General features: G+C 44.9%; 1 protein-coding gene across 5 annotated transcripts; it reads left to right on the forward strand.

Moving 5' to 3' along the window:
• Positions 1-27,773, forward strand: rassf5 (Ras association domain family member 5). Of its 5 annotated transcripts, none has more exons than XM_071494387.1 (6): positions 1-864; positions 14,893-15,020; positions 24,002-24,115; positions 24,635-24,965; positions 25,051-25,166; positions 25,322-27,773. In XM_071494387.1, exons 1-6 carry the CDS (start codon positions 126-128, stop codon positions 25,463-25,465), a joined length of 1,572 nt encoding a protein of 523 aa, XP_071350488.1. In that variant the 5' UTR covers positions 1-125; the 3' UTR covers positions 25,466-27,773. The 5 variants fall into 5 exon arrangements, with proteins under 5 accessions (XP_071350488.1, XP_071350490.1, XP_071350493.1 ...); XM_071494389.1 differs by having other exon boundaries at positions 24,005-24,115; XM_071494392.1 differs by lacking the exon at positions 1-864 and adding an exon at positions 6,103-6,653.
• The last annotated feature ends 195 nt before the right edge of the window (positions 27,774-27,968 follow it).

The raw sequence follows: 27,968 nt of genomic DNA on the forward strand, positions 1-27,968 counted from the left end.
TCTTGCGTCACTACTACACGCTTTTCGCGGGCGGGAGTTGAGTTTACATTCAGAGCACGGACTGAAAACACACCGACACACACTCCCAGTGGCCGGACACACACGCGTTACAGCAGGACGGTACAATGGCGTCTGCGAGTGTGGTGGGGCAGCACCCGGGTCAGCACTTCACACTGCCCGGCGTCGTGAAGAAAGTCCCGCCGCCGACATCGTCCAGAGAGAAGATGCTGTTCAGGAGGCGGTCGGGGAGCGGAGGGCAACTACAAACTCAAGCCTCGGCTCAAGGGCCAGCGGGAGAAACGGCGACGAGGGGAGGGATGATGCCCAGTGAGGGATGCGGAGCGCCGGCCGCCCCTGCTGCGCCACGTAGCCCGAACCGGGACAGAGAGGAGGGCAGCACGGCCACCGGGAGCCGGGAAAGTCCGACAGGGCGCATCACCGGGGACCGGAACAGCAACCGAGACTGTGACTCAAACCACAACACTAGTGCTCGGAGGTCGCTCAAGAGGTCGGGCACCAATGTCATGCCCAGCGGGTCGGTTTCCAATGGTCACAAAGGAGCGCACCGGCACCGGGACGCGCCACACGGGGGACGAGACCCCCGGAGCGGAGACGGCGGGCGTCAGGTGGGAGAAAGCGGTGGTCTCCCGCTGGGACGGCTTACTCAGGGCAAGACCGGCGTCGTCAGGCTGGCCCGCATCGAGCCTTTCCGCAGGGAGGCCTGGTCCATCTTTCCCCAGAGGGTGGACCCCCGGGTGAGGACCGAGAGGGGTGAAGGACACCGGTTCGAGGCCAAGCCGGTCACGCAGGACTGGTGCGACGCCTGCAGCCGCAAGATCACAGCCCAGGCTCTCAAATGTCAAAGTAAGTGGTTGGAGCCCTTCAACGTGTTTATCTGTCTCGATAGTAGTTGTGTACATGCCCAATAGAAATCAGACCCACTGTCTTCATACGATGTGGATCCAGGATATGAACATGAATAAGTTCACAATTATTTCACTTGTGCGACTGGTTGTTCATTAGTGTCCCTCCTGAGATGGGGCAGAATAAGTAGTGTTGGTAAATACTTGGTGTTTCTGACCTGTACCTGTACTTTGTAAAGGCGACAAGTAGCCATGTGCTATACTCTTCCACCCTGCTGTCTGTGTGTACACACACACACAAAAAAGAAAAGGTTGTGCCTGTGAGAATGAGAAAGTGAGCCAGTATTATAAGAGAGGACGTTTCCGAGCATTTTGCTCCACAGACACAGCCAGAAATATTCCATGGAAAGCTCATTATCTTGTCCTTCCAGCTTTGCCTCCCAGAGTCCTCGCTCTGTGATCTGCAGCCGGAGCTCTAGGAACCAGGGAAAGATGGTAGACTTCACAGTGACGCACTGCTGAAATCCAGAAACACATTGGAAATGTCTGTAACGCTCACACTAAATTGTGAGTGTGCATGAACTCGTGCCCTTTGGTGTTTTTAAACTGATGACGATCTGAAAACAAAAGCCACACAGATGAGTCACACAGATGTAACAGAGGGCACTCAAGGAAACTCATTGTTTTCCTTTACCTTATATCAGAAAGCTTATTTAATGCCAGTGAGACTTGTTACAGTCGTTCAACCTGGCATCTCTGGAGTCTCGTGCAGTGCTTTATAGTCTGAGGTGTATTGCAGAGAGCTGCTCAGGCTCTGATGACATCACTCCCACCTGCACAGCTCTGGGACACAGAGAGTTTGGGCCAAGCCAATTTGACCTGGCATTGTCGATACGTGTTTAATCTGATTGAATACACACGTGTACACAAACACACGTTTTGCTGATGAGCTCAGCCTGAAGAGCGTGTGTGTGTGTGTATGGGTGGACATTTCTGTGCACATACTGTACATGCACAAGTGCTGTGTGTGTGTGGGAATTTGTGTGTCCATGAGAGCGTGCGGCTGCTGAGTTGGCATTGTGTCAGCAGCACTCTGTCATGGGGGGAATGCTGCGGCGGCGGTAGAGCACAGTGAGATAAAGAAATCGAAGGCGTTAAAAGTGAGGGAGGATGTGAGGGAAGAACGGCTAAAACAGAGGAATGAAACAAAGGGGAAATGGAACGAGAAAGAGAAAAGGAGGAAACAAAAATGGTGGAAGGAGTCAGAGGAGGGGTGGAGGGAGGCAGGGTGATAAAAATGAGGAGTGATGAGAGATAGAACAAGAGCAATGGGGAGGAAGGAGAGCTGATAGGGGAAAAGAGGGAGAGTTCTTCCAGCACTGCAGAGCTGTCTGATTTAGTGTGCTATCAGCAAGAGCTCAGTGGAGCGAGAGCAGAGATTACTGGAGCACTATTCACACACAAACCCAGACAAACACACACACACAGTCATGAGTTTCTTTATAACCCAAGAACTTTTTTTTTCTTCAGTAGTCTCTTTATGGATCAAGCTAATTAGCTGTAGTTTTATACTGCCAGCAGCTGTCCTCTTGGGCAAACCGTCTTTTTGTGCTCCCTTTTCCTGGAAGACATCAGAGGTGATTGCGGTACACAGTCGTGGGGGTCACCAGGACATTTATGACAAGCGATACAATTTTTGGCATTTCAGGGTATTTCTGTGGGGAGAAATTCAACCAAAACTGCCAAAATAGAAACAGCACACACACGCACACATGCTCCTCTTTCAACTACACCCAGCAAATGACAGGGAGTGAGAGACGGAGGCCCTGCAACCATAAACAACCATCATTCTGTGTCTTTGTCTTATTGTATGCCTCGCTTCCTCTGCCTGTCTTTAATTTATCACCCTCTGTCTATCTGTGTTGGCGTTGTTGCATCTGAAGCTTATAGAAACAGCTCAGCAGCTCTTTCCCCCCTGGGACAGTTAAGAGCTCGGAGGGGCTGCTGTGATGTGGCCTTGCTGTACAGTGGAATCTGTCAGTGTGGCAGGAGCTCCCAGTCTCATAGTCTCCTGCTCGGTTGTTGTATAGACGTCTGGATCAATTCCTCCTGCTGGCTGTCCTCCATGTTTGTTTTGCTGATATGCATAAAAAACACTACACACATACAGACGATTACCATATGTGGCATCAGGCCCTAATGGGGCATAAAGTAATGAAGCATATGACCAACATGTCTGATAAGTGTGACTTGTCTAGACATGTATGAGCTCTGACTGTCTGTTACTGGCACTAATCTGACTTATTTCGAGAACTGATTCCCTGACATTGCCCTCCTGTGCACAGGATAACACACAGACAGTATAATAAATACAGAGGAAAGAATAATACATTCTATTATAAAAAAAAAAAAAATGAGGATGAGAATATAAATCTGTACAGTGATTGTTGTTTATCACTCCTCTCATGATTTGATTTGTCATCTCTTGTGCCGTTGGTCAGGGAATGCTGGGGGTGAGGGAGGGGAATGGCAGCCTCTTTAATCCCAGCTCTGGGAGTCTCCTGCTGGGGATTATGCCTCAGGGATGGAGAGGTTGGGATTACAGACAGGCAGACAGAGTCAGACATCAGATTAATATTTAATTAAAGCTTTCAGGGAACCATGCTGTTGTGGCACCAATGCTGAGTCTGTTTCTCTGGCAGGAAAGAGAACTTACACTTTTCACTGTATTATACAATTTTCACAAATACAGAATAATCACTTAAACATGTTTTTGTATTTGCTTACAACTGCGTTGTAATGTGTTGTAAACCATCAATATAGGTTTTATAAATACTAAATGTGGCTAAAGAAAGTGTTGCCTAAACTAAAAGTTCCTGAAGCTTTCAGTTGAGGTTACAGCTAGTGATTGTTTTCATTATTCAACAATCTGTCATTAGTAATCTGTCTTTTTTTTCAAATTAATCGATTAATTGTGTGGGCTATACGGTGCCAAAGAATTCCAATCACAACTTCCTAGAGCCCAAGGTGTCAACCAGTTGTTGACTCAAACCCCAAAATCTGAAATTAACAATGATATTAAACAGAAAAGCATCAAATCCTAACGTTGGAGAAGCTGGAACCAGAGAATCTTTGCCATTCAAACAACAGATTAATTATCGAAATAGATGTCAATTGATTTTCTGTTGCTCAACTCAACTAATCAGCTCTCCTAATCAGAGAACTTTGTTCTCCAGTGATTTGTCAGAGTGGCCATGCTTGTGTGAATTTCTACCCTCCTCACCCTCACTGTGAACTTTGCTTTGTTATTGGTCCTACAAGTTAGCCTGCATGTCTCTGCTCCCCGTGTCAAAGCACTGTACAACAAGGTGAATGCTCTGGAGATCAGATCCTCCAAACTTGATTTCACAACAAGAAGTAGCCTTCATGAACAATTATCTCCTGCAGATCTGAGAATTTGACAAAGCCCTGTTAATGGTATTTGTGCTTAAACATTTGCAAGTTGAGCAGAGATCCCTGTTGCTACAGTGCATCTACAGCAGCGGCAGCAAATGTGAGGTCATGTGCTGGTTACTGCAGAGACAGGGAGGGATACTACCAGGAAGCCCCACATGCAAACACACCTGAACACACACACATCCACACGTGTGCCACAGACCTTCACATGCCCCATGGCATTCCTGATCCCTCTCTAGGGAATGTGTTTTTTCCTTCAACTCCATCTCTTCCTTATTTTACCTCTTCCCCTGGTCTACACAGTACAGGCCTTGTTCTCAGGAACCTTCTCATCCGTTTCACATTGGTCCTCTCAAAGCTCCATTCACAGTGGGAGAAGAAAACATGGGAGGAGGGTTGTGTTAAATGGCTCATAACCTTCTTGTCCCGGCATACCGCCGCTGCCAGACCTGCGATGAATATAGTTTTGCGAGACTTCAGCCAAAACATTCCTTCAGAGCTCATATGTCTCAAGCTGAAAACATACAATCAGAATACAAAGCTGCATTGAATATTGAGGAGAGCTACTGAACACATGTTCAACATACTGCCACATCGCACTTCTGTTATACTATATTTTATTTCAGTATCAGTTGAGTTTTTTTAATTCAGTTTCTCAGACACAAAAAGTCTTTAACATTATTTGACCTTCATGAATATATGAAACGACAGGATAGGACACGCAGATAAGCTTATTTTGTTCTTGCAGAAACACCTGCATGGTGTTGTGTGCTCTCCTCAGTGCCGCCCTGCTGTATGTATGGCAGAACAGTGGGGATTTTCAAGCAGGCTATATTTAGGTCGCCCTTGGTGGATAGTGATAGGACGACTGCAGAGGAAGAGGTGGTTGGGGCAGACAGGACAGGACAAAGACATTCTTCAGCACGAGTTAGTCAAAAAGCAATTTGGAAATTTTGGATATAAAAAAAAAAAGCACACACATTACATCATATTCAACCTACAGACACTGCAGTGGGAAAAGAGGTGACATCAGAGCATCGTGTTGCTCGTGATTATGTCATACACTTGTGAGTGAAGCACATCCTGTTCCTCCAAACTCTTCAGTTTTAGAAGTAGGGCAGGAGGATAACTCCCAGTAGCACTCTCTCTCGTTCACAGTGCATATTAATAACCAACGGACTGCGCATCACCTCAGCCCACACACACAAGCGCCCGCACACACACTTCTGAGGTGATGCAAGTCCTTCACGCTGACAAGATATGTCACTGTTGTGGGGTTAGACAGGATGGCTGACTCACTTCCCCTCAACCAGGCTGTGGGGTCTCACACCAAGGAGACAGAAAAGAGTGAGAAGGGAAGAGAGAGGAGGCAGTGTCGTTAACCAGCTCTGCAGTGGTCTGTGACGTTTGTGCTCTGTTGTATGGAGATCACACCTCGTCCTCAGGTGCTGAACGAGGAGTGGACAGTCAACCACTGAGTGAAGGAGAAAGGCTCCTGTTGCTGGAAAGAGAGGAGAGAGGCGAACAGAGGAGCCAGGATCGTATGTGGGGGTCTCTGTCTCTTTAAGCTGGCTGTTTGTTACTGCAGAGTGTGTGGGTGCTGCAGTAGAGACAGAGAGGGAGAGAGGGCGATGAGAGGATGAGGGAGCATTGATAACGAGAGACGTTAGAGAGGAACAAGTAGCACAGCGGAGAATCGGGGCTCATGTGGGCACGCTGAGGTGTAAGGAGGCTGCAGGTCAGGTGCAGACCAGGGGAGGAAAGAGTGAGGCAAGTAGAGAGGTGAGAGCATTAGGGAGTGTGTGAGGAGTACAGGTGGAGGGGTGGCAGAGCGAGTGGAGAGGGGGCTGTTTATTCGGAGCGTGGCACCGGTGGCAGAGTGGCTGCGCTGGGATGGCAGAGGGGGGAACTGGGGGGGCTGGCGCTGGGGCAGTCCTCAGAGGGACAGGGGCAGCCGGGGGCAGGACAGGAGAGCCAGCGAGGGCTACGCGCACAGGACGGTGCCTGCCGGATGGTGCCACCATGCCCCATCCATGGCACAGATAGCACCTCTCGTCCCGGGGCGAGAGGAGGCAAAGGGGGAGGCAGGGGTGGGGGTCGGGCCCGGGGGAGTTGAAGGCGTCAGGGTGGGCAGGACATTTCTCGGCCAGGTGTCACTGCATCTGGAGGAGGTCAGGGGTGATTCGGACGGGGAGGCTGGCAGTGCCTGCTTTGGACAGGTCTCCCGGCGGCTGGGGCGGCTGCTGAAGAGGCTGCCCAAGTCTCGCTCCTGGAGTGACAGCCTGCGGATCCTCCGCCGATCGTCCTCTAATGGATCTCTGCTCACCACCTCAGGTATGGAGAGGAGAGGAGGATGGAGGGTGCACAAGTGGTAAAAACTGGGAATTGAGATTTAGAAGTTGTACAAAGAATCTAAATCATTTTGGTGGCGCTGAAAAGAGGGGAAAGATGATGAGTAGACAGGTTGAGCCGTGTTGGCCTCAAAGGGTGGCTGTGGGCCAAAATATTTGGGTATTGTGTGCATCAGTCTGTCTATCTGTGAACTGAAATGCCCTCAAGCCCTGTTACTCTTTGTCTATACCCCCCCTCTCTATCGGCTGATCTATCCCCGTCGCTTTTGTGTAAGAGCACATACAGTGTATGTGTGTAAGATGTGTGTGTGAACGGTGAGACCAGGGGCTGCAGATTGGTTGTAAACAGTAGAACAGTCCAGTAAACAGGTCAGATGAAAGCAGCAGAATCCACAGTTTACTCAGTCTCTCTTTCACATCCACACACAGACAAACAGAAAACCTACATTATCAATCAGCTGAGAAAATCCTATGTAAGTGGATTATCATATTGACTTTCATATTTGTAGCAGGAATATGAGATAAGAGTGAGCCTGCTGGAGGCTGCGCAGCATCGATCTTTCCCATGTTTTCTGCAAATAGACGACTGCCTAATGCAGTTTTTTTTTTAATTCAGTTTTTTACATAATGTAGCATTAACACAAAGTGTGGCTGGGCTGAAAAGAGGCAGGGAGCAAAATGGCTGGCTACTGCAGAATTATTGACCCATTCACAGCATAGACTGACAGCTGAATACAAAAAGATGTTTACTGCAGCTCTTTCATGAGTGTGTGTGTGTGTGTGTGTGTGTGTGTGTGTGTGTGTGTGTGTGTGCGCCCTCCTGTGTAAACCTGATAAGACCCTGACCAAACATGACTCAGGGAGCAGCTCATCAAGAGCTCACCACTCCACCTGAGTGACGTCATGCTGCAGCCTCAAAAGCCTCAGGAACAGCATCAGCAGCACAAGCTACCACACACAGATACTGTGTATTTTTAGATGGTGTTCCCTATAAAGGAAACCCAGTTAATCCTTTTAAGAACAAACTGGCCCAAACCAGATTCCTCAGTTCCTCTTCCTCTGTTGCATCTTCGATCTATAATTATCCTCTGCCAAAGTGTGTCACAGTCCTGGATGACGCCAAGCGGCTGGAAATTCCTCTCAAATGCTCTGAACTACGAGGAATATAATAACTTGTTGACTGTAGTTTCGTCAGCATCTCAGATGTGTTTTAGGTGAGGGCACTGTTCACAGGTTGTATGTGTTCAGAGCCTAGACTGAACTGTTGTTGCTGACACAACTGAATTTCTTTCAGAAGATGCTTTTAACACTTATGACTGCTATAGCTGGACAGTGTTTCAGCACTACAGCATATAAAGTGAATTGTGTTGTGAGGATGCCATCATATTGTGTTTTTGTTTTACAAAAGTCCATAGTCCAAATTAAAGGTGCAATTCACCAACTTTGAAGATAAAGGTCAGTGAACTCTTCGGGAGGAGTATGGAAGAGGAGAGTCAGGATATCTCTGCCACTGCTGCTTCGATTTTGACCAGTCTGTGTTAAATCTGCCTCTTGTGAGCCAGTTGGATTTATGGAGGTACAATACTATATCCAGACAGTTCACTCTTGACTTTTGTAATATTTTGACAAAATAAATATTATTTCCTGGAGCTTTCAGCCCCATCTCATGGCCTTCATCAGTTTGTGGAGTTTGCTCAGTTGTCATGGAGATGGTTTAGTCATCATGTTACGTAGTACTGGGACTTTGGTTGTCACACATTACTTGAAGGCCAAGAGACAGGGCTGAAAGTTCTGAGAGAAATATGGTAAGTGGACCTTGAGTTAAGAATTTGTTTTGTCACATTGATTTGATTTTCTTCCTTGATGTTGCCTACATTTGCTGCGTCATTCCATCAGTACCAGAATAATATTTTTTCACTGTTTTGAAACTGATTTCAAACACATCATCATACCCAGTCCTGCTGCACAGATGGTCAAGCAGTTGGGAAACATCTCCAGACTTGTGGGGGAGACTGCAGCAAATAGATGGCAAACAAACAAGACAAACTTACAAAAAAGAGACATTAACACACTCAGATTTACTTTGTGTGGAGGCCAGATGTAATACTGACCAGTGTGCTATGTGTGACATAGACACAAGAGCCATGTTGCTGTTACGTAGCCGACATTCTTTATTATCAAATTAATACTGATAAATCCAAATCTATTAACCCACAGCTAGAGCATCCATCTGGAAGTATGACTTAAAAATCACTAAAATATAAACACAAGTGATGATGTAGTCATCGGCTAATGAAATATTCTCAAGAAGCAAAAAAAAAAAAAAAACCCTAAAGCTTTCAGCTGCACCATGTGAAGCTCATTGGACAGAATAAGCCTTTAAAAAACAAACTAAAGCTGGGTTCCTCTCTTGTTTGTTTAGTTATTCAGGGAGCATCTGTAGCTGCACAGATGGAGGTGCTGAAAGAGGAAGATAGAGATGCTGTGGTGATGGAGATAAACAGTGTCAGTAACAAATATGAAACTACTGTTCACACAAACACACACAGATGTCAAGATGAAAGGTCAGATTTTATTCGGGGGAAATTTGAGTTCCTCAAGTTTTTATGTGAATGAGAGAAACATAGTGGAACGAGGTGTGAGTGTGTGTGTGTACTTGTACTTGCTACATATTAAGGACCAAAAAAGTATTTTACTAACAGAGTGAGGACATTTTGGGAAAGTGAAGACATTTTGGCCGGTCCTCACTTTTTGAGACACCTTCAAATCACATTTTGAGGGTTAAGACTTGGTTTTAATTAGGTTTAGGTTAAGGTTAGGGTCAGGGTTAGGGTTAGGCACTCAGTTGTGATGGTTAAGGTTAGGGTAAGGGGCTAGGGAATGCATTATGTCAATGAGTGTCCTCACAAAGACGGAAGTACAAGTATGTGTGTGTGTGTGTGTGTGTGTGTGAGCTACACAGCAGGAGAACATGGATAACTGCTCCAAATGAGCTATGATGGGATCAGACTGCTTAAAGCCCCCCAAAGACCCTGAAGCTGCTCTTAATTCCTTCATAAGACCTGCAGAGCTCCCTTTATTATCATTAGTGACCGTGTTAGTATCATCATAGCGACCTAACCCCTATTTACCCCCTCCATTCTCACCTCGACAAGGAGAAAACACAATGTGTCCCTCCCTGAGTCTCCTCTGTGTTTCTATCTTGTGCCATACAGACATCCTCCATGACCTGAGAAACACTGCTAATCTGTCTTTACCCTGCCCTGTCTGTCCCACACCCACTGTCTCACAGAAAGAAAAAAACACCCACCCACACCCCCTATCTTCCTATTCCTGTCTCTTTCTGTCTTGCACAAACACACATACACAGCACTTAGTCCAGTTTTTGATCACACGCAGCAGCATCTCAGGTTACAGGAGATAAAACCGAAACTGGGAAATTTCCTGGCTCCTTGGCCTTCCAAGGAATAAGTGGAGTGGAAAGACAACAAAAGATTTTAAGTGATAAAAAGGCAAAACATGAGCGCAGAAAAATTCGGCAGCCCCCACCAACACAATTTGACTGTCCTCTTCTGAGAACCGTCATTAAATCGCTGTAATCGAAGCTCCCCCTTTCCTGTCCTCCCTCGCAGTGGGTGTTATCGACCCAAGTGCAGCAGTGGAAGTGAAGACAGCCACTACATATAGATCTTTACATACTGTACTCCTGAGCTCCCTCATCTCCTTCCACCACACTGATGAAGTTTCCTAGTGCTGCCTCTGTCTCCATCTCTATCTATCTGCATCATCGTCCCGCTCTGTCCGCAGGCAGTGTCAGTTCAAAAGCAGTCAGACTGGAATGATGGGATGAGAGACAAAGGGGGAGTCTGTGCACGCATCTCCTGCTGTGGAGGAGCAACTGAGGCCAGTCTACCATGGCGACACATAACACCGCAGCCCTTCTCCTTGTTGAGACAACACACACACACTCTAGACATGATGGCTCTGTGCAGAGGAGCAGATGCTGATGAGTGTTTATGGCTCAACTTCATTATACTCATCTGTTGGCGCCCCGCCCCCGGGTGCATGAGTCTGTGTACATTTATACATTTTATAATAGCTTTAGTTGAAAAGGAAATGCCTCACTGAGATTAAAAATCTTATAATTCAGATATGTAAAGAATCATGTCTGAATGATTGTGTGAAATGGTATCAAAGTAGAAAACCAATACCTAAAACCAAACCAAATTCAAAAATAAATATATATATATATAATAAAATGGAACAATAACGACAGTTGATCTGTTGAATTGGATACGAGCATGAGAAGAATCATAGTTCTGCAGTTTACCAGATAAAGAGTCCCAAAAGACAAGTCAAATGAAACGGTTTATGAACACTGACAGCTAGATTAGCTCGCCTTCAAATCATAAATACTTTAAATGTGAGTGCATTCAGAGAGGTACTTGAAGATTTGTGTGAAACTGAAGCACTTTCCAGTCAAAGGGAGTTGGCTGCACAAAGAATCGAAAGCAAATATAGGGAATATAAGGTAGTTTCCAGCTGAATTCGAAGTGATAAATACAGAAGGAGAATGGCAAGAATGCGGTTTCCAAAATTTTGCCTATGCACATGCAGAATCCACTGCTCTTCTAACAAAACACGTTTTTTTGTTCCCTCAAGTGGGCTTGAACACAACTTCTCCTAAAAACCCCAGCTGAGGGGAATCAGCCCTGCTGTCTTTAAATGCAAGCGACTTCTCCATTCGACAGTCTGCGTAACAATGGGCTTTCCGCAGAAGAGCAAAAGGGAAGCCTTGCGAGTACTAACATGCAGTCCAGAGGGGGGATTTTGTCTGAGGCAGTCAAACCACGATCGCACTAAAAGGTCACACAAGAAAATGTGTTCATTTTGCTGACTCCCTCCTCCTTTAGTTTCTCTTTCATTCCTCTCCTTCACGATTCCCGGTGATTGTGCCTGTGTCAGCATGCCTGCATACAGTAACCTTCAGAGCCCTCCTGGGTCGCTGGATCACTGCTGCAGTGTCTCCACCTGCTCATCAGCACTCACACATGTACCATACTGCAACCCAAGGAGGTACAGCTAATACTAGGTCTGCAAACACACACACACACACACCCTCTCAGTTCCATATTTAACAGAGAGGCCTTTAATTCACTGAGAGCAGAACCTTTTACCTTTACTCTGACATCTGCTTTAAATTAAACCAAATCCTGTAAGTTAATTTAACTCTGAAGTGTGTGTGTGTGTGTGTGTGTGTGTGTGTGTGTGAGTGAGTGTGAGACAGAAACAGTTTGTCTTATCAGTGTGGGAATGGGTGAACCATGACTTGCTGACAGGGGTGTATCATACTGTAGGTGTGGAACAGGAAATGTTTCCACTCCTGAGGGCTGCTCCCATTTTTTTTGCCGTTTTTCTAATTCCTGTCTTCAAAATGAATGAACAGACGAAAGGCCAAGGAGCCAGGGCCTTCCTTCTCTAAGCAGCCATCACCCAACACAAACACCGATTTCTGTCCTGAGAAAAACAGTAGGAGTTTACCCTGTGGTGTTTTTGGCCACTAGTAATGCTTTCTAGTGATTTTGTTTTTAATCCAAAGTGAGTCCAATTTTTTTGTATCACATTAGATCATGTGCAGAATACAAAGAAACATGATACAAAGGATGCACACAATGCATTCTGAATGTAAACATAACCTGTTGTTTGTTTACAACAGAAGTATGCAGGGTATCCTTAAAGACATTTGGGCAATATGCTCATTCATTTTGAGCATATTGCCATACCACTCCTTTATATACACTAAATATGAAGCTTAGCACAAAGACTGGAAACAGCTCGTCTGGCTGTGCCAAAAGGTAACAAAATACACCAACCAGCACCTGTAAATGGTGATTTGCTGTTAGTGGTTTTGTGGGGGTTATGTAGGTGGATTTTATTGTCTTTGGATGACACCAGGCTCGTTCTTTCCCACTGTTTCTAGTCCTGGCCCTAAAGCTTAGTCAGCTGGCTGCAGGTGGCAGCTTCATATTTACCTCACAGTCATGAGTGTGACTTATACCTTCTCATCCAACTCTCAGCAAGAAACTAAATAAGCGTGCTGAACACTTCTTTAAGGTAGGAAATGCAGAGGGGTATAGAGGTGGGAGCACAGTCTCTTGGATGGAGTAAATGAAGTGAAGCAGGACAGGAAAGGAGTTTCTCTCGTCCCTTCCCCTTTGTGTTTCCTTTCTTCCACTCTTTTTGCAGTGACCTCTAAACTGTCACAAGTAGACTATCCCTTATCTGAACTCTCCTCTTTCCTCGACACATCCCTGCTGTCAGCGAGGCATCACAGCCCTTCCCTTTCATCCTCTCTCTCTGCCAACCTGTCTCTGTCACACACACATACTTACGCCTGTCTCCCTCTCTTACTGCAGCAACCTCTGAACTGTCACGAGCAACATATCCTTTATCTGAACTTTCCTCTTTGCTCTGCATTTCTCTCCTGTCAGTAAGCCCTGTCCTGTCTCCCTTTACTCTCTCCCCTTTGTGCAAAAGACACGGAGCATTTCGTTCCTGAACAAGCTGCTTTAAAGACACCTTCGATTCCCCGTATTTGGTGATTAAGCTGAGATTTATCGCTGATTAATAACGTAAAAATTCTGCCAGTGACCTTATGTAAATACAGCTCTTTCTACAGTGGTCATCAAGAAGCTTGTTGCCATGGTTACAGTGCTGATGTTGAGTGTGAGAGATGCAATGGTGTCCCTCTCTTTGCAGGATACAGACGGAGCCATTAAATATCAGTAGACAGAAAAACAGCCAGGCTTAGCTCAGCTTATTCTGACTGCAGCAGCAAAGAGCTGCACCAGAAAACAATGCTTCTTATGAGCAAATATTTATAAGAAAACAGAATACTGTCTAAATGGCTTTTATGTTTTTATGCAGTCTTGCAGATTGCATGTAGAATACAGTGTTTTATTTGAGACGCTTCCTGCTTAAGGACCATAAAAAGAATCTGACTCAGAATTTCCCCAAACCACAGTCCTCCCTTTGCCCATCCAGTTTTAAAATCCCTCTCTTCTTTAGCATGGATTACCTCACCGAGGAGAAGTGAGATGCGAGGCTGTAAAAAAAAAAAGCCTCTGACCACAATAAAGCCTGCAAGGTATAAACAAGTAAAGTCTGTCATATGTGGAACCAACTAAAAATTAAAGAACGACAGTGGACTATTTGGGGAAGTTTTGGGGGAAGTACCTAAATCTAATCTGTTTGTTTTAGCTGAGCAGTATGATGGGAGTTGACCACACCAGGGCGGCTATACTGTTACGGTTTGTTGGCCTTGGATGTTTAAGTGTGCCCATCCATTATTGCAATACATTAAGTCTTGTTTTCCATTATGTTCTTTGCTGGACCTTGTACAGTATGTCCATTATAAACGCTGTAATGTGTCTGCACAAGATGATATCATACTTATTTTTTGATAGTTGTGCTCAGCAGAGTATTTCCTGCCATCTGATATGTAAAGTGTAGATTTAGTGTAGTTTTGTAGTTTAAGCTGCTTGATTACAACATGTATTTGAATTGCTGGGTTATTTTTACTTATCATTTCAATATGCAGATAGCTATATGTCTTGTGGGGGCAGGTGTCTATAAAATTATTTTCTTTTATTCAAGAATTTTTCTATTTCAAAAGTGAAATCATTTTTCTAAAATGTGCTACACACATCCATTGTCAGGTATGTTTCATTAAGAAATTCTGTTGAGGTTGGTGACTCTAAATTGTCTTTAGGTGTGAATGTGAGCGTGAATGGTTGTTTGTCTGTATATGTCAGCCCTGTGATAGACTGTGTGTACCCCGCCCTTGCCCAATGTCAGCTGGGATTGGCTCCAGCCCCCTGCAACCCTGTATGGATAAGCGGTACAGATAATGAATGGATGGATGGATGGATTCTGTTGAGGGTGTGTGTTTGGCATTAGCCACTAGATGGAGCCAGTTTTCTCTGTAAAGGGAACGTTTGCATGACTCTTCATGTTTGATTAAATCATAAATCTTCATTTCTAACTCACACACTTTCAGGTGGCTAATCAGCATTAAACTCTGACAGATGATACCACAGAGGAATGTATTTCACAGTGTTACATCAATGTCTGATGACTTTTCATTCGCTCCTTTTCAGTGACTGGTTCTGTCAAGCTGTGTGTGCTCTTCTTTCTGATCAGTGTGTTTCTGTGTTTATCAGACTGCAGCTACACCTGTCACCTGGAGTGTCAGAACCAGGTCCAGCTGGACTGCAACCAGAGGGACAGACAGCCTGAAAAAACTCCATCGCCCAGAAGCCACTGCTCTCCCACAGCTCCTCAGCCCAAGGTGAGCATTTCAAAGAAAAGTAACATCACATTAGTAGAAAGAAGATGTGAGAAAGGGGCGTTAAGGTTATTTCTCTTTTTAGGCCGCTCAGGAAAAGCAAGCAGTTGCAAACACGTGCAGAAGTGCACATGAGTCAGGACTGGATAATGTCAGGGTTCATTCTGCAGCATCTCTTCAAGCCTACACTTTTACATAACCATCCTCCTCTTTCGCAACAAGCTGCCCCAACTCCTCAGCTGTCTACTTATAAATTTATACATGCGCTCATTTGCTTTTTGTGGTCACAGAATGTTCTGAGGACAGAATCTGCTACGTCACATCAGCATCTCATCTCCCTCCCTCTCTCCTCCCTGCTCCCTCACTCTCATAGCCTCTCTCATCTTTCTGTGTGGAGTCTCTCTGTCATCTCCTCACTGTTTACCTCCGTGACGACATTGCTGTATTAGCTATTAGCTGTTCTCAGATGTTTTTGTATGCTAATGGAATATATTTAGTTATCTACTACAGTAATGTTTTGCACCAAGATAAACTCAAAATCTATATGAGCCACAGGATATTCACTGATGCAGTAATTATATGCACCCACTCTTTGTGTGTGTACAGGAATCAGAGAGAGTATAAGCCTGCATACTGCTCTTGGCATCCCAGCCTCAGTCACCCACGTAATGTGGTCCACTCTCTCACACACACACACACACACACACACACACACACACACACACACACACACACACACACACACACACACACACACACACACACACACACACACACACACTCACACACAGATTCACTTGTCATCCATGAGAGAAATCTGGATAACCCTGCAGGGCTGCAGAACAATGTTGGCAGCTACTCCACACCCAGGGGACAGATAACACAAAATTAGAGCCCTGGTAGTGTGCCAGGTAATACTCGCTATTAGAGAACGTGAACAAATATACACAATCCTGCAGCTCTGGAACACACGGATGGGGATGGTGAGAACTGGAGCGAGCGAGGAGGAGGAGGATGAATAGCATACATTTTTACCAAATGTGTTTTACCAAACGCGTGTTCGGTTGTTTGGTGCCAGGCGGAGACTGCTAAAAAACTTTCAGTATACAAAATCTACTGGAAGAAAATAATGAGTCATTTTTAGCTTAGTTAGAGTTAAGTGAGCGTTGATGATGTCTGACTCGGAGGTTTGTGGACTCTCTGTGACTAAGGCCTGTCTCTCTCCACACTCCCATTTGTTTCATAGAGCGCACTACTACTGCAGACAAGAGGAGAGATGACAGTTTATTTCCTGCAGTCCCCCTTTCCCCCCCTCTCTTTTATAGCTGCAGCTCTGAGTCTATGTGTGTATGTAGTTGTGTGTTCTTTCTCCTCCATCTTTACAGGTCCTTATTGTCTGTGCATCAGCAGAAATTGATCCCTTTTCTCCCCCCAATACGCACAGACACTGCTGCAGTCACAATACACATGCAGCAGACTGACCAGGCTTCATTGACTCAAAGGCAGCGGGAGTGTTGTTCAGTATGCATACATGTGTGCGTGTTTGTGTGTAGTATCCCACCCCCCCTGCAAGCTGCCTTTTCCCATAGTGATTACACTGATGGAAGGAAGGGTCCCTGTCCCTGCCTGCTGCAGCTCTCCAGCAGCATGTAGGCTTTCCTATTATCGTGTCTGAGTAGATTTTATAAAATCATATTACACACACAGAAACAGCATGTGCAGACAGACACACACATGCACAATCAATCTCAGCAGTGACAGTGGCATTAGCTGCTTTTTGACAAAGGGGTCACTGCCAGAGTCAGAGGGCAGATTGTAGGGTCAGTGTAGGGTTAGAGGTAATCATTCATTATTTTCTTAATCTCACCTTAAGCACTGTGAGCTCAACCCTCCTCCAACAACTCAGCCTTGGAAGTGCAGCTGCTTCTCGGTTTTGCTGTACTGTATCTGTCCCTGATTGAGTTAGGTACTAATTATGTCATGTTCCTACATGAAAGTACCTAAAACTCCTGCATGTTTACAATGGTTGTAATGGTTTCTAGTCCTTAGCATGCTGCAGCATAATGTCAGCAGCAAAGCAGCCATCTTCCTCAGCCTCTCAGCTGCTTCCTGTCACCGCTGCTCTTACGTATGTAAAACAGGAGCCGCAAGGCTTCATATCTCAGACAGCATCATTTGGTCTTACCCATGCCTTTCTCTTTCTCTCTCTCTCTCTCTCTCTGTCTCTCTCTGACTCCCTCTCTCTCTGTCTCTCTCTCTCTCTCTGTCTGTGTCTCTGTGTCTCTCTGTCTGTGTAAAAGGAAGTGGCCGTGCTCTGCAGGGTGCAGTTGCTTGCAGGAAGAGAGAGAGAGAGTGGAGGGAGAAGGGGGAGGGTGCTTGCAGGCTGATAACACACTCAACCACAGATGGTTGAGCAAGGCTGCAAGAGAGTGAGGAAGCAAAGCGGGTGCAGAGAGAGAGAGAGAGAGAGAGAGAGAGAGAGAGAGAGAGAGAGAGAGAGAGAGAGAGAGAGAGAGAGAGAGAGAGAGAGAGAGAGAGAGAGAGAGAGAGAGAGAGAGAGAGAGAGAGAGAGAGAGAGAGAAGCTGAGTGGGAGGAATCTGTCTCTGTGGTAGTATTGCCAAAGCAACGGAGAGGGGAGGAGAGAGGAGGTGGTGGAGCGTCTGTGAGCGTCTTGTGGCTGCAAGAGATCTGCCAAGAGATCTTCTGCTTCTGTTGACTCAAGGGACAGATGGATGCTCACACACAAAAACGACAGGATAATTGAGCCGCTGCGGCTGCAACCAGGACTTGAACAGCACTGTCTTCACAGAGACACAGAGCAAGAGCAAAGCAGGATGTGGTATTGCATGCGTGCCTGTATGAGTGTTAGTTTGTGGGTATAACAGGTGCTCTCAGGTGAGCAGGGCTAACTTGAAACCAGCCTGTAAACTGACTCCGTTACACCAGCCTGTGCCTGTGTGTGTGTGTGTGTGTGTACATATGTTTTTGTTTAGCTGCAAATGACCAGGTTCATACACTGTATGGTGTGTGCGTGTTTGTGACCAGGGCATCAGAGCCCACACACACACACGTCAGGAGGAAGTGACACGTCTGTGCTCGCTCTCGGATTTCCTGGTCCCCTCTCCGGTGGCACGCAAAGTGCCGAATCTGAGCCGAGTTCACCTGTCTCAACCTCACAGGTGGGACTTCAACTCTCTGGATGCATCAGCAGAGGAGCACTGACGTTTCCTGGATGAGTGACGGACAGTTAGATGCTTGTAGACTCTGAAGTTGGCTGAGTGTCACAACAGCCCTGCCTTTCGAGATAAACCAGCACTTCCTCAAGCCGTCAACGTGCTGCTCTGGTGCTGTTCTAGTGCCGGTGCTCATCTCTGGACCTCTCCATGACTGTCAATACAGTGCTGAACCCCTCCATGACCAGCAGTAACAGCATGAGCAGCGGATACTGCAGCCTGGACGATGAATGTGAAGACTTTACTTTCTTCACAGCCAAGACCTCGTTCTTCCGCAAGCCCAGGCAGGCAGCGAAGGTACAGAATCGGAATAACACTCTTGATGGATGTGATTGTAAGAGGTAGACAAGCCACGATGGGTCAGACTGTGGGTATTTCAGTTGGGCTGGGAATCAAACTGCCATATATATCAAAAACATGCAGCCAAAAAGCAGAAGTATGGAGAGGAAGTGATAGTGTTTGTGCATGCTTAAGTGAGCCTCTAGGTGTGTGTGTGTGTGAATGTATGTGAAAGTGTAGAAAGGGGTTACAGTCAGCCATGTGTTGTGCAACATTGAGCCGCCGTCCTGTCAGCCTTGTTCATCAACCTTGATGCCTTTTGGCAGCTCGTTTATCATGTGAACGGTTAGTATAGATTTAGCATCGGAGTCTGAAAACACTGTTGAAGATGTACTGCAGGGTGGTTTCATCCTGCAGCAGCCTGTTAACAGCGGCCGACAGAGATCATGCGTTTGCTGTGTTTTAGCAGAGATACTGAGCTAATGATAGCCTACAGATACCATGGAGGCTTCTTCTCCTCACTGCGTGGGAGAGGTTTCCGTAGAAACATATCTGGTACTTTTGCACCAGAACAAGATAGAACGAGAGGGCATGAGAGAGAGAGAGGGAGAGAGAGCGAGAGGGAGAGAGAGAGAGAGAGAGAGAGAGAGAGAGAGAGAGAGAGAGAGAGAGAGAGAGAGAGAGTGAGAGAGTATGTGTGTGTGAGTGTGTGTGTGCAGGGCAAGTACTTACTCACTGTAGCAAAACCATTTTCCTAGTTACCATAGCAACTCATGGTTTTGTTGGCTCCCTCTGTGCACTTCCTGAGATTTAGTTTTGGTCTACTGTACATTCACCTATTTCACAGACAAGTGTGTCACATGCAGGCCTGTGACTCCAGTATATCCAGTTCTACTGACTCTGCGGGGGGTCAGGTGCTGCGTGGCTGCTGTTGGGTCTTGATGCACACCAGGTGATTGACTGATTTTTCTAAAGCAAAAGAAGGCAACAGGAGTGAGACTGTGTTTCTGGTTGCACAGGAAACCTGGAGATGGATAGACATTTTCATTCGTGCAAAGCATATTCAGCCCTGTTATATTCTTACTGTCCTTGTCCTGACAGTGCCTTTGGTGTCTGACTTGGAGAAGGTATAATCTCTGAATAATTGACCAGCTGTTTTGTCAGCGTGTGGAGTTAGGATTGCTGCCATGCTGAGACACAGGGGTATTGGGGTTAGCTTGTCTGGGTTGTTAGCACAGAAGCTGCCAGCTGATGAAGACTGATTTCTCTGGCACCACACAGCCAGAGAAACATGGTGTGAAAAATAATATAGCTGCAACGTTAGCTATTGAATGTGGGAGGGAATTGCTCTTCATCCTCAATGGTAATTGTGGGCACTGAAAGCAGCTCTGCAGTGTCCTGCATTTTCCCAGAAAGAGTCCCGGTCTTCCCTGTGTTTGCATATGGAAAAGAGATATGCAAAGGTCTGTGTGGCATCCTGTGAATACAGACATATCATGTTTTTGTGTACAGGCATTAAATATGTGTCAATGTGTTCAGTCTTTTTCCATCCATGCATTTATGTACACAGACACGTAGGGACATACTTATATTCATCAAACAGTGGAAGGGGAGGTCAGATCCTCTTTTCTTTATGAATTATTTCCAGAGCTGAGCCTTTTGCTCCAGATAAGCCAGCCAGCTTTAATGTGTTTTGTGTGTTTGTGTGAGTGTATGTGTGTGTGCACACGCATGTGAGTGTACCAGTGTAGAGTGTGGGGTTTGTACAATCTTCTCTGGTCTGCTTTTTGATGCAGTGAAAATGAACGAATTATGTTGCTGTTGACTAAAAAACACATTTCCACATATACACACAGTGGCTACACACTTGAACTCTACACACAGCACACACTCAGGGAACACTGACTGGAAACAAACCAACACAATTCAGGTGGAAATGTGATATTTTTACTCTGCTGCATTATTTAGGGAATAGTTAGTCATGTCACAGAGAAAGATTGGTCGTACAAAACATATAATAAACTATGAAATATGATGCATAGCTAAACATTACAATACTATAAAAGCTAGTTATACTTAGCGCCACTGGGGTCAGATACAATATCAATATGTTACTAATCCAGTAAGTTGTATAATTGATGCTCCAATCTTTATTATGAGTACACTTGCTTTTCATACTGACATATGTTTTACTGGTACATAAGTGAAACTATGACCTTTACTTGTATTCATACAGTTTAGTATGCTCATTTTAAATAAGCAAAGGGTTCAAATATTTTCACTATTGTGCATGTATCTGTATGTGTGTGTGTGTGTGTGTGTGTGTACACTTGTATGTGTGTCCTGCTGGCAGGGCTGGCACGCAGCAGTCTCTGAGCTGTGAAATAGAATCAGCGTGTGCCTTCTCAATTCTGCTTCTTCTCCTCGACACTTGACCCAGTAAAGGCGTTATGCTAGCGCACACTGTTAGCAGTGTGTGTGCATATGTGTGCACATATGTGTGTGTCTGTGTGTGTTGTGTGCATGTTGATTTGTGATTGCTGTATTCTGTCCACATCTTTTTGGCTTTCATTATTTAACTGTTGTTAGATGAATTCTGGCAGAGCTCATCATGTCCTCAGACTTACAGGACAGTTGTAAAAGATCCCAGAGTCTAGTGTTTGCTGAGGATCATGATGTCAATGACACACACACACGCACACACACACACACACACACTTACAGGTTTGACTTACAAAGTCAAGAGTAAGTTCAAGTTAAGGTGGTCAGGATAAACACACACACACACAGACAGGTTTGGCACAATATTTTAATACTGGCTACTTTGCAGTGACATTTCAAGCAGTCATATGACCTCTCTTGTCTGATCTTATCAGAGTGAGAGCATCAACATGTCACCCTGAGGGTTATGTATACGTGTGTGTGGGTATGTGTGTGACCCTTATGTAACAGTCCTAGATATCTTACATATTTAAGCTGCCTTGCATCTATCTGAATTACACCATTAAACTGAAAAACGTGGCCTGGTTCTGTCTGAAAAATGATTACTATCAATATTATTATCGGACAGTGACAAGGTGGGTACCACCAGAAGCCAGAAGATGTTTTTTGGATCAAATTGACCTTTCATTATCATATTCACACAGTATAAGCTACATATTTGTAGTTTAGGTGCATTGTTTGTGTGGAGCTCAATGCCGACTGTGTATTTTGAAGTTAAGCAATTAAGTGTGAGCTCAAAAGAGCAAAGACAAGACCTTGTAAGAGAACTAAATATGAACAGATAAAATGTTAAAATGCCATTCAACAAAATGCCACAGTTTTGTGTATGAGATTGGAAAATGATGACAAATTATCCTAAAATAAACACATGGTGTGAGCATAGCAGGCAATGGGAGACTATGCAGGCAGCCTCGAAGACTGTAAAGCACCAAGAATATTTCTGAAGATTAACCCCTGCATCACTCACACTCAATCGATGACATAGTTCTAGTGTATGTATGAATGTGTATGGTCGGTCAGTCGTACTACTTTGCATATTGATAGCCACAGTAACTCACTCAGTTTATACTAATGAGTGAAAAGAAAGCATAGGAACCAACGATCTACTGGGGGGAGTGTGAATGAACTCCATATCACATTTTTTGCCACTTCATAAATACTTGACTGAAGTGTTAGTCCCTCAAAATGTGGCTGTTTTCTGGTAACCACAGTGCAGACAGCTCAAGCTTTTTCAGTGTTCACATCTCTCCATTTTCTGTGTCTTGCTGGTCATTGGCCCCCTCATGACCAGGTCCAGTCGGGGCAGTGTCCCAGGACTTTGTGGAACTCTCAGGGGCGGAAACTACACTATTGTCCCTCTCTATTGTCCTCTGACCACTCTCACTGGTATGCAGAAAGGGAGGGCAGGGCACTGCCTCTGATACATTTAGAAACTTGGATACAAATGCAGGAATTCCTGCAAGGTTCTTTTCACTTTGTTGATTTGGACTGGGAGGAATTTTAGATACAAGTCAGCTCCTCTGTATCCCTCAGATTCTTTTCTTAACCCTAGATTGCACCATTCGCACTTGTTCATCCAACAGAGTTTCATTAAATGTTTGGCTTTTCATTTTATTCCTGTATCAATGTGATAGATGAGTACACTTGTGTGCACAGATACAGAACCAGGCCTGATAACTCGTGTGTTTAGACCTTTTGTCCTAATTAGAAGGAATTTCAATTATTTATCACATGCAATGACCATAGTACCATCAGCTTCTGTCAGTGTGAACATTTACCATGAGAGTAGCACTAAAATTGCACAGAGGAGTAGCTGATGATAAGCGTCGAAGAGAGATAAATGCAGCAACAACATGAATGAGATATGTGGTCGGAAAAATCCCCCTGTTCTCGCCGTTTCTCTTCACAAATGTTTCCAAACACCAGCCTTGAAGTTCAAATGTTATAATGTCATCTCCTCTTTTTGCTAAGTTACATTTGTGTTCTGTGTGTGTGCGTGTGTGTGCGTGTGTTGTTTATTTACACAAGCTGCCTCAATCTATATGTGTGGGCACATAGAGAAACACCTGCACTTACGCACACTGCATCTGTATTGAATGAAACGGTGACTTCATCACACAACCTGAGGACTCCCCTACAGAAACCATTCCTGCCCTGCATTCGCTCTCTCTCAAACACACTGTCTCTCTCTCTCTGCCCCAGAAAATGCACACAAACAGGAGAAAGGAAAAAAAAAGCTATTGTGAGATAGAGAGGATGCATCCCACTGTACTATAAATAACCTAGTCAAACTCTGTGTTGCTAAGGCTGGCTCAGCAGCGGCTTTTTCATCAGTCCCTTACCCCTTCCTCGCTTCTTTCACTGCCTCCCCCTCCATGATGCCCTCTCCACGCTTCTTCTCTCCCTTCCTCATTTCATTGCTTCTCTCTCATTTCCCTAGTCACAGAGGGAAATGAGTGCGAGCGAGGCTGTGATGCTGAATGTGTGATTTGCTCCATTCACAGCATTTCCTGTTCCCATGTAGAGCTGCAATGTTGAGGAGGAAGAGCGAGTGAAGTGTCTATGAGCATCCTCATTAGCCACAGTCAGGGCAGCAGCTTTCCTTTCTGAAAACGGCAGAGATGGAGGGTGGGAAAGGGAAGTGTTATCTTTACTAGTTGTTAATGAGAGAGGCCACACATCAGGTACCAGCCTAGATGCTGGTTAGTGTGTTTTTCAACCAAACGTGACAGCCAACATGCCTGCAAATTAGACACTCTACTCTTTTTAAAGGGGTGCAAGGTGGAATCGGTTATCTTGACTCTGGTGTGTTCAGATATCTATTCATAAACTTGAGCAAAGCAAGATAATCCATTTGTTTTAGAAAGGACTGGTGGTGGGGGCGGTAGCTCCATCTGCTGGTAAAGATAAAAGATTCCTACTACTCAAACACTCTGACACTGACATTTTCTCTTTCTTTCATGTCACAGCAGAATGAGGCAAAGGAGGAAGAGGAGGGAGGGACAAAAGACCTGTCAGAGGAAGAGGTGCGGACCAGGATAGAAGAGTATAACGCTCAAGTGACTGAAAATGGCATGAAACTGGTGAGTTTTGTGGTGGTTTTTTGGATCTGGTGAACGTACTGTACAATGTCAAACTAACAATGAAACTGGACTTAGAGTTTCCTCGCTTTCTTACTTTATACAATAGAAAGAGGAAGCTTGGACATAATGTAGTGAGCAATCGTACACACATTAGAACAAAAGTAAACAAAAGTAGGATATTAGTTTGAAAGACATAAGAGTAACATGGCAATGATTGGAAGTGAAGTGATGTACTGTGAAATAACCATTAAAGATGCATGATTTCATCAACATAAAGTAACTTTGATAGACAATAGTAGGAAATACATTTTTATATTTGTTGTTTTTTTGTTGTTAATTATAAATATATTAACTTGGACACCGACAAAGGAGAAAAAACAAAAACAGTTTCCATGTTGTTGTGAAAAGAAAGCCACAGTCAGAAAGAGAAACACAGTTAGTGCGTCTTTCCAGTCCTGCTATAGTGCACATAACAACACTAAAATGCGCCTCCACTCTCTTCCTGTCCCTGTGTTTCAGGCTCCAGACGGATCCTACACAGGTTTCATTAAGGTCCACCTGAGGCTCAGTCGACCAGTCACAGTCCCCGCTGTGGAGGCGGTGGGCTCAGAGGGAGGCAGGCACACGGGCGGTCACAATCGAGCGCTATCAGAGGATCAGGAAGGGACGGACAGCGGGCAGAGTGAAAAAAGAACATCCTTCTACCTACCATGTGACTGTGTGAAGCAGATCCACATCAGCTCTCTGACCACCACCAGGGAGGTCATCCAGGGCTTGCTGAAGAAGTTCATGGTTTTGGACAATCCCCGCAAGTTTGCATTGTATAGGCAGACGCACCGCGACGGGCAGGGTGAGGAAATCACACCCGGTCACCAGCTCATCTGCAGAATATAAATAGACAGCGTTGAATAATCTGTTTTTCTTTGTGTGTGCAGATCTCTTCCAGAAGCTTCCTCTGTGCGAGCATCCTCTTCTTCTGAGGTTGATTGCAGGGCCTGACGCACAGAAACTCAGCTTTGTCCTTAAGGAAAATGAGACTGGAGAGGTGGAGGTGAGGAAGCACAGAAACATACACAGACACACACTTATGGTTCACAGGGAGATACTATGTAGGCAATCCACTGTTTTGAGAAACATTTATAATATAGTAAGTATCTGCAATGGTGTATTAATCTGTTCCTCTGGTTTTCACTCTCCCTGTAACAGTGGCATGCATTCTCTGTCCCTGAGCTGCAAAACTTCCTGGTAATCCTGAAGAAAGAGGAGGCGGAGCGTGTGCGGGCAGTGGAGCAAAAATATGCCATGTACCGACAGAAACTACAACAGGCCCTACAACAACATGACCCCTGACCCCTCACCTGTTACCTTATGACCTCAACCCAGGGAGAGACTGGCCCTCTAAACACTGACCCCTCCAGACCCCATGATCTATTCAGAGACCGGAGCCGGAGCTGAACTTGTCTCCACCCTCCACATACATTCTCAAACACACAGTACATCCACACACAGATGCATACCCTTTCTCAGGACGCATACAAAACCCCCCCACCCCCACCCCCCACTCTACCCCACCATCCATACGTCCACTTCCTGAGGAAAGAATCAGGGGTTGAAAGCGACCTGGAAGGCTACAGGGTGTGTGGCCCTCTGGCTGATTGGACAAGTAGTGTTTTCATTGCCAAGGACACACACACAACGATCTGAAACTGCGACTTGAGATCTCATTTGGGACTGATGTGAATCAATGGTGTTTTTAAAGATTCTGTCTTCTTCTGCTACTGCTGCTGCTGCTACTGCAAGTGTTACTTATGCATGAGCCTCTTTCAGCTCATCCCCCCTGCACATAGAGTTAGAATAGAAACAGAAGGCATGATTACTTTTTTCTGCATCTCTTTGGGATGGAAGGACAATCATACTGTGTGTTTTTTTTTCTTGGAATTGATGTATAGGGTTATCACCAGATGTTTTATTTTTGTTGCTGGAATATAACACGTGTGAATTAGTGAGGGAGGTGTTTAGGGACAGGGGTGGAGCACCGGCTATCGGTGCTTCTCTTTAAGCAAGGGCAGGAAGCAGAAGGCTGTGTTAGAACAAGAAGGAGTGGAAGGACAAGGAAGTGAGATCAATTCTCTGATTTTTCTCAGGGAGCATGTTGAGCAAAGAATGATAAAATTCAAGTAACTTTTTTCCAACACTTTTATCTCTTCTTATTTGCCCACTTAAATGCCATATGAAAGATGCCATCAGGTGCGTCACTTGACAGAGAGAGCTTCAATCCGACCCAGTTACCGCCTCTCTCCTTGCTCCTCCAAACAAACACACAATCCTAACCTCTTCTTAGATGATAACTGTGATTTCATTTCCATTTTCCCACTCAAAATCCCTGACCTAACCAACCTTGCTTGAACTCCACCTGCAAATGAAGCCTGCTGAGGGAAGCAATTCACATACCTTTACAGATTTTACACTTTACACACACTGTTTTGGTATATGGGTTGCATTTGAATGTGAGGGGGCTTTTTTTTACACCAAAGCTTTAAGAGGGACAGTTCTGTCGTTAGACAATTTTAAAGGGAAGAGAGACATTTGGAAGTTTAAGTTAAAGGTGGTGTATGTAAAAATGAAACCAGCTTCTGTTTTGCACATATTGATGCAGGTCACTGAATGCCCCACATCTCTGGGGCTGGGCATGCATTTCTGTTTTTGTTTTCTTTTATCTCCCCACCTTCCACCCAAAAAAAGAAACAGAAAATATATAAAGTTCATGATAATCGCTATGATGTACCAATGATGTGTTTGCAATGCATATGTATCATGTAGACACTGGAAAAAGAGTAACAAGGTTTAACTTTGTTGTTATTACAAATATTAATATTCTTTTGGTATCATTCCTACTGGTTGGTGTGCGTGTGTGTGTCTGTGTGCATGCTCTTCTAGGGCAGTGAGGAAAATGTGAATAGTGTTTTATAATGAGTGTCTGTGTGTCATCGGCTTTCCACCATTGGGCCTCACTCATCAAGTATCAAGTACACTGAGTGCACATATAATATAACACATTACAACTGTAAATGAGGCTGTTTTGGAAATGGTATTTGCCATGCATGTATCATGAAATGAGTGCATTTAATCATTCAGAAAAACGTTCACACATCCTTAGGTTTTTTCATTTATTCCATGCACATACTGATAAATGAGGCCTATTGTCCATAAGCACATGCTACTCAGTAAACCCAGACCTGTTCATTTTTTAACGTCACCACCCAGAGCCCAAGCTGTTCCTGCTGGCAGTGCCTTTTGTTTCGCGTGCCCCCGTGTATCAATGTAAGGTGTGTTTCAGCACACAGGTGCCTGAGTGTACGTATGGGTGTTTTTGCATGCGTTTCTTGGGTGGTGTTCTATCTTTTCCTCTGTCCCCAATCCTTAACATTCATGTGTCCGTCCCTCTGTGTGTGAGTGAGTGTGTGTGTGTGTGTATGTGTGTGTGCGTGCGTGTTATTTATTTCATGGTGCACACCATCCACATGATATCATGTGAAGGATGTTGAAACTTAATGCTTTTTTTTTGCAATTTATTTTGTTTTATTTGAAGAGGTGTGTATAAAATATATCAGTAGAACTGTACAGAACTTCAAAATAAAATAAAAAGGTCGTCCCTTTATTGAAATGTTCTTTATTTCCTCATGCGTTCTGGTACATAGTTTTACTAAAGGCCAGGCAGCACTAGACAACACTGCTTGAGGTGTGAGGAGAGTGAAGAGTGTGAGAGCTTTTTTGCACTTTCAGTTGTCTCATATTTCAGTATTTCTCTGTACATCTTTAGGCCCAGAATGGCTCCCAGTGTGTAGGTCTTCAT

Source organism: Trachinotus anak, unplaced genomic scaffold (genome assembly GCF_046630095.1).
Source record: "Trachinotus anak isolate AG129_WGS33_773 ecotype Australia unplaced genomic scaffold, CSIRO_AGI_Tana_v1 ptg000013l, whole genome shotgun sequence".
In the NCBI taxonomy this organism is placed as follows: domain Eukaryota; kingdom Metazoa; phylum Chordata; class Actinopteri; order Carangiformes; family Carangidae; genus Trachinotus; species Trachinotus anak.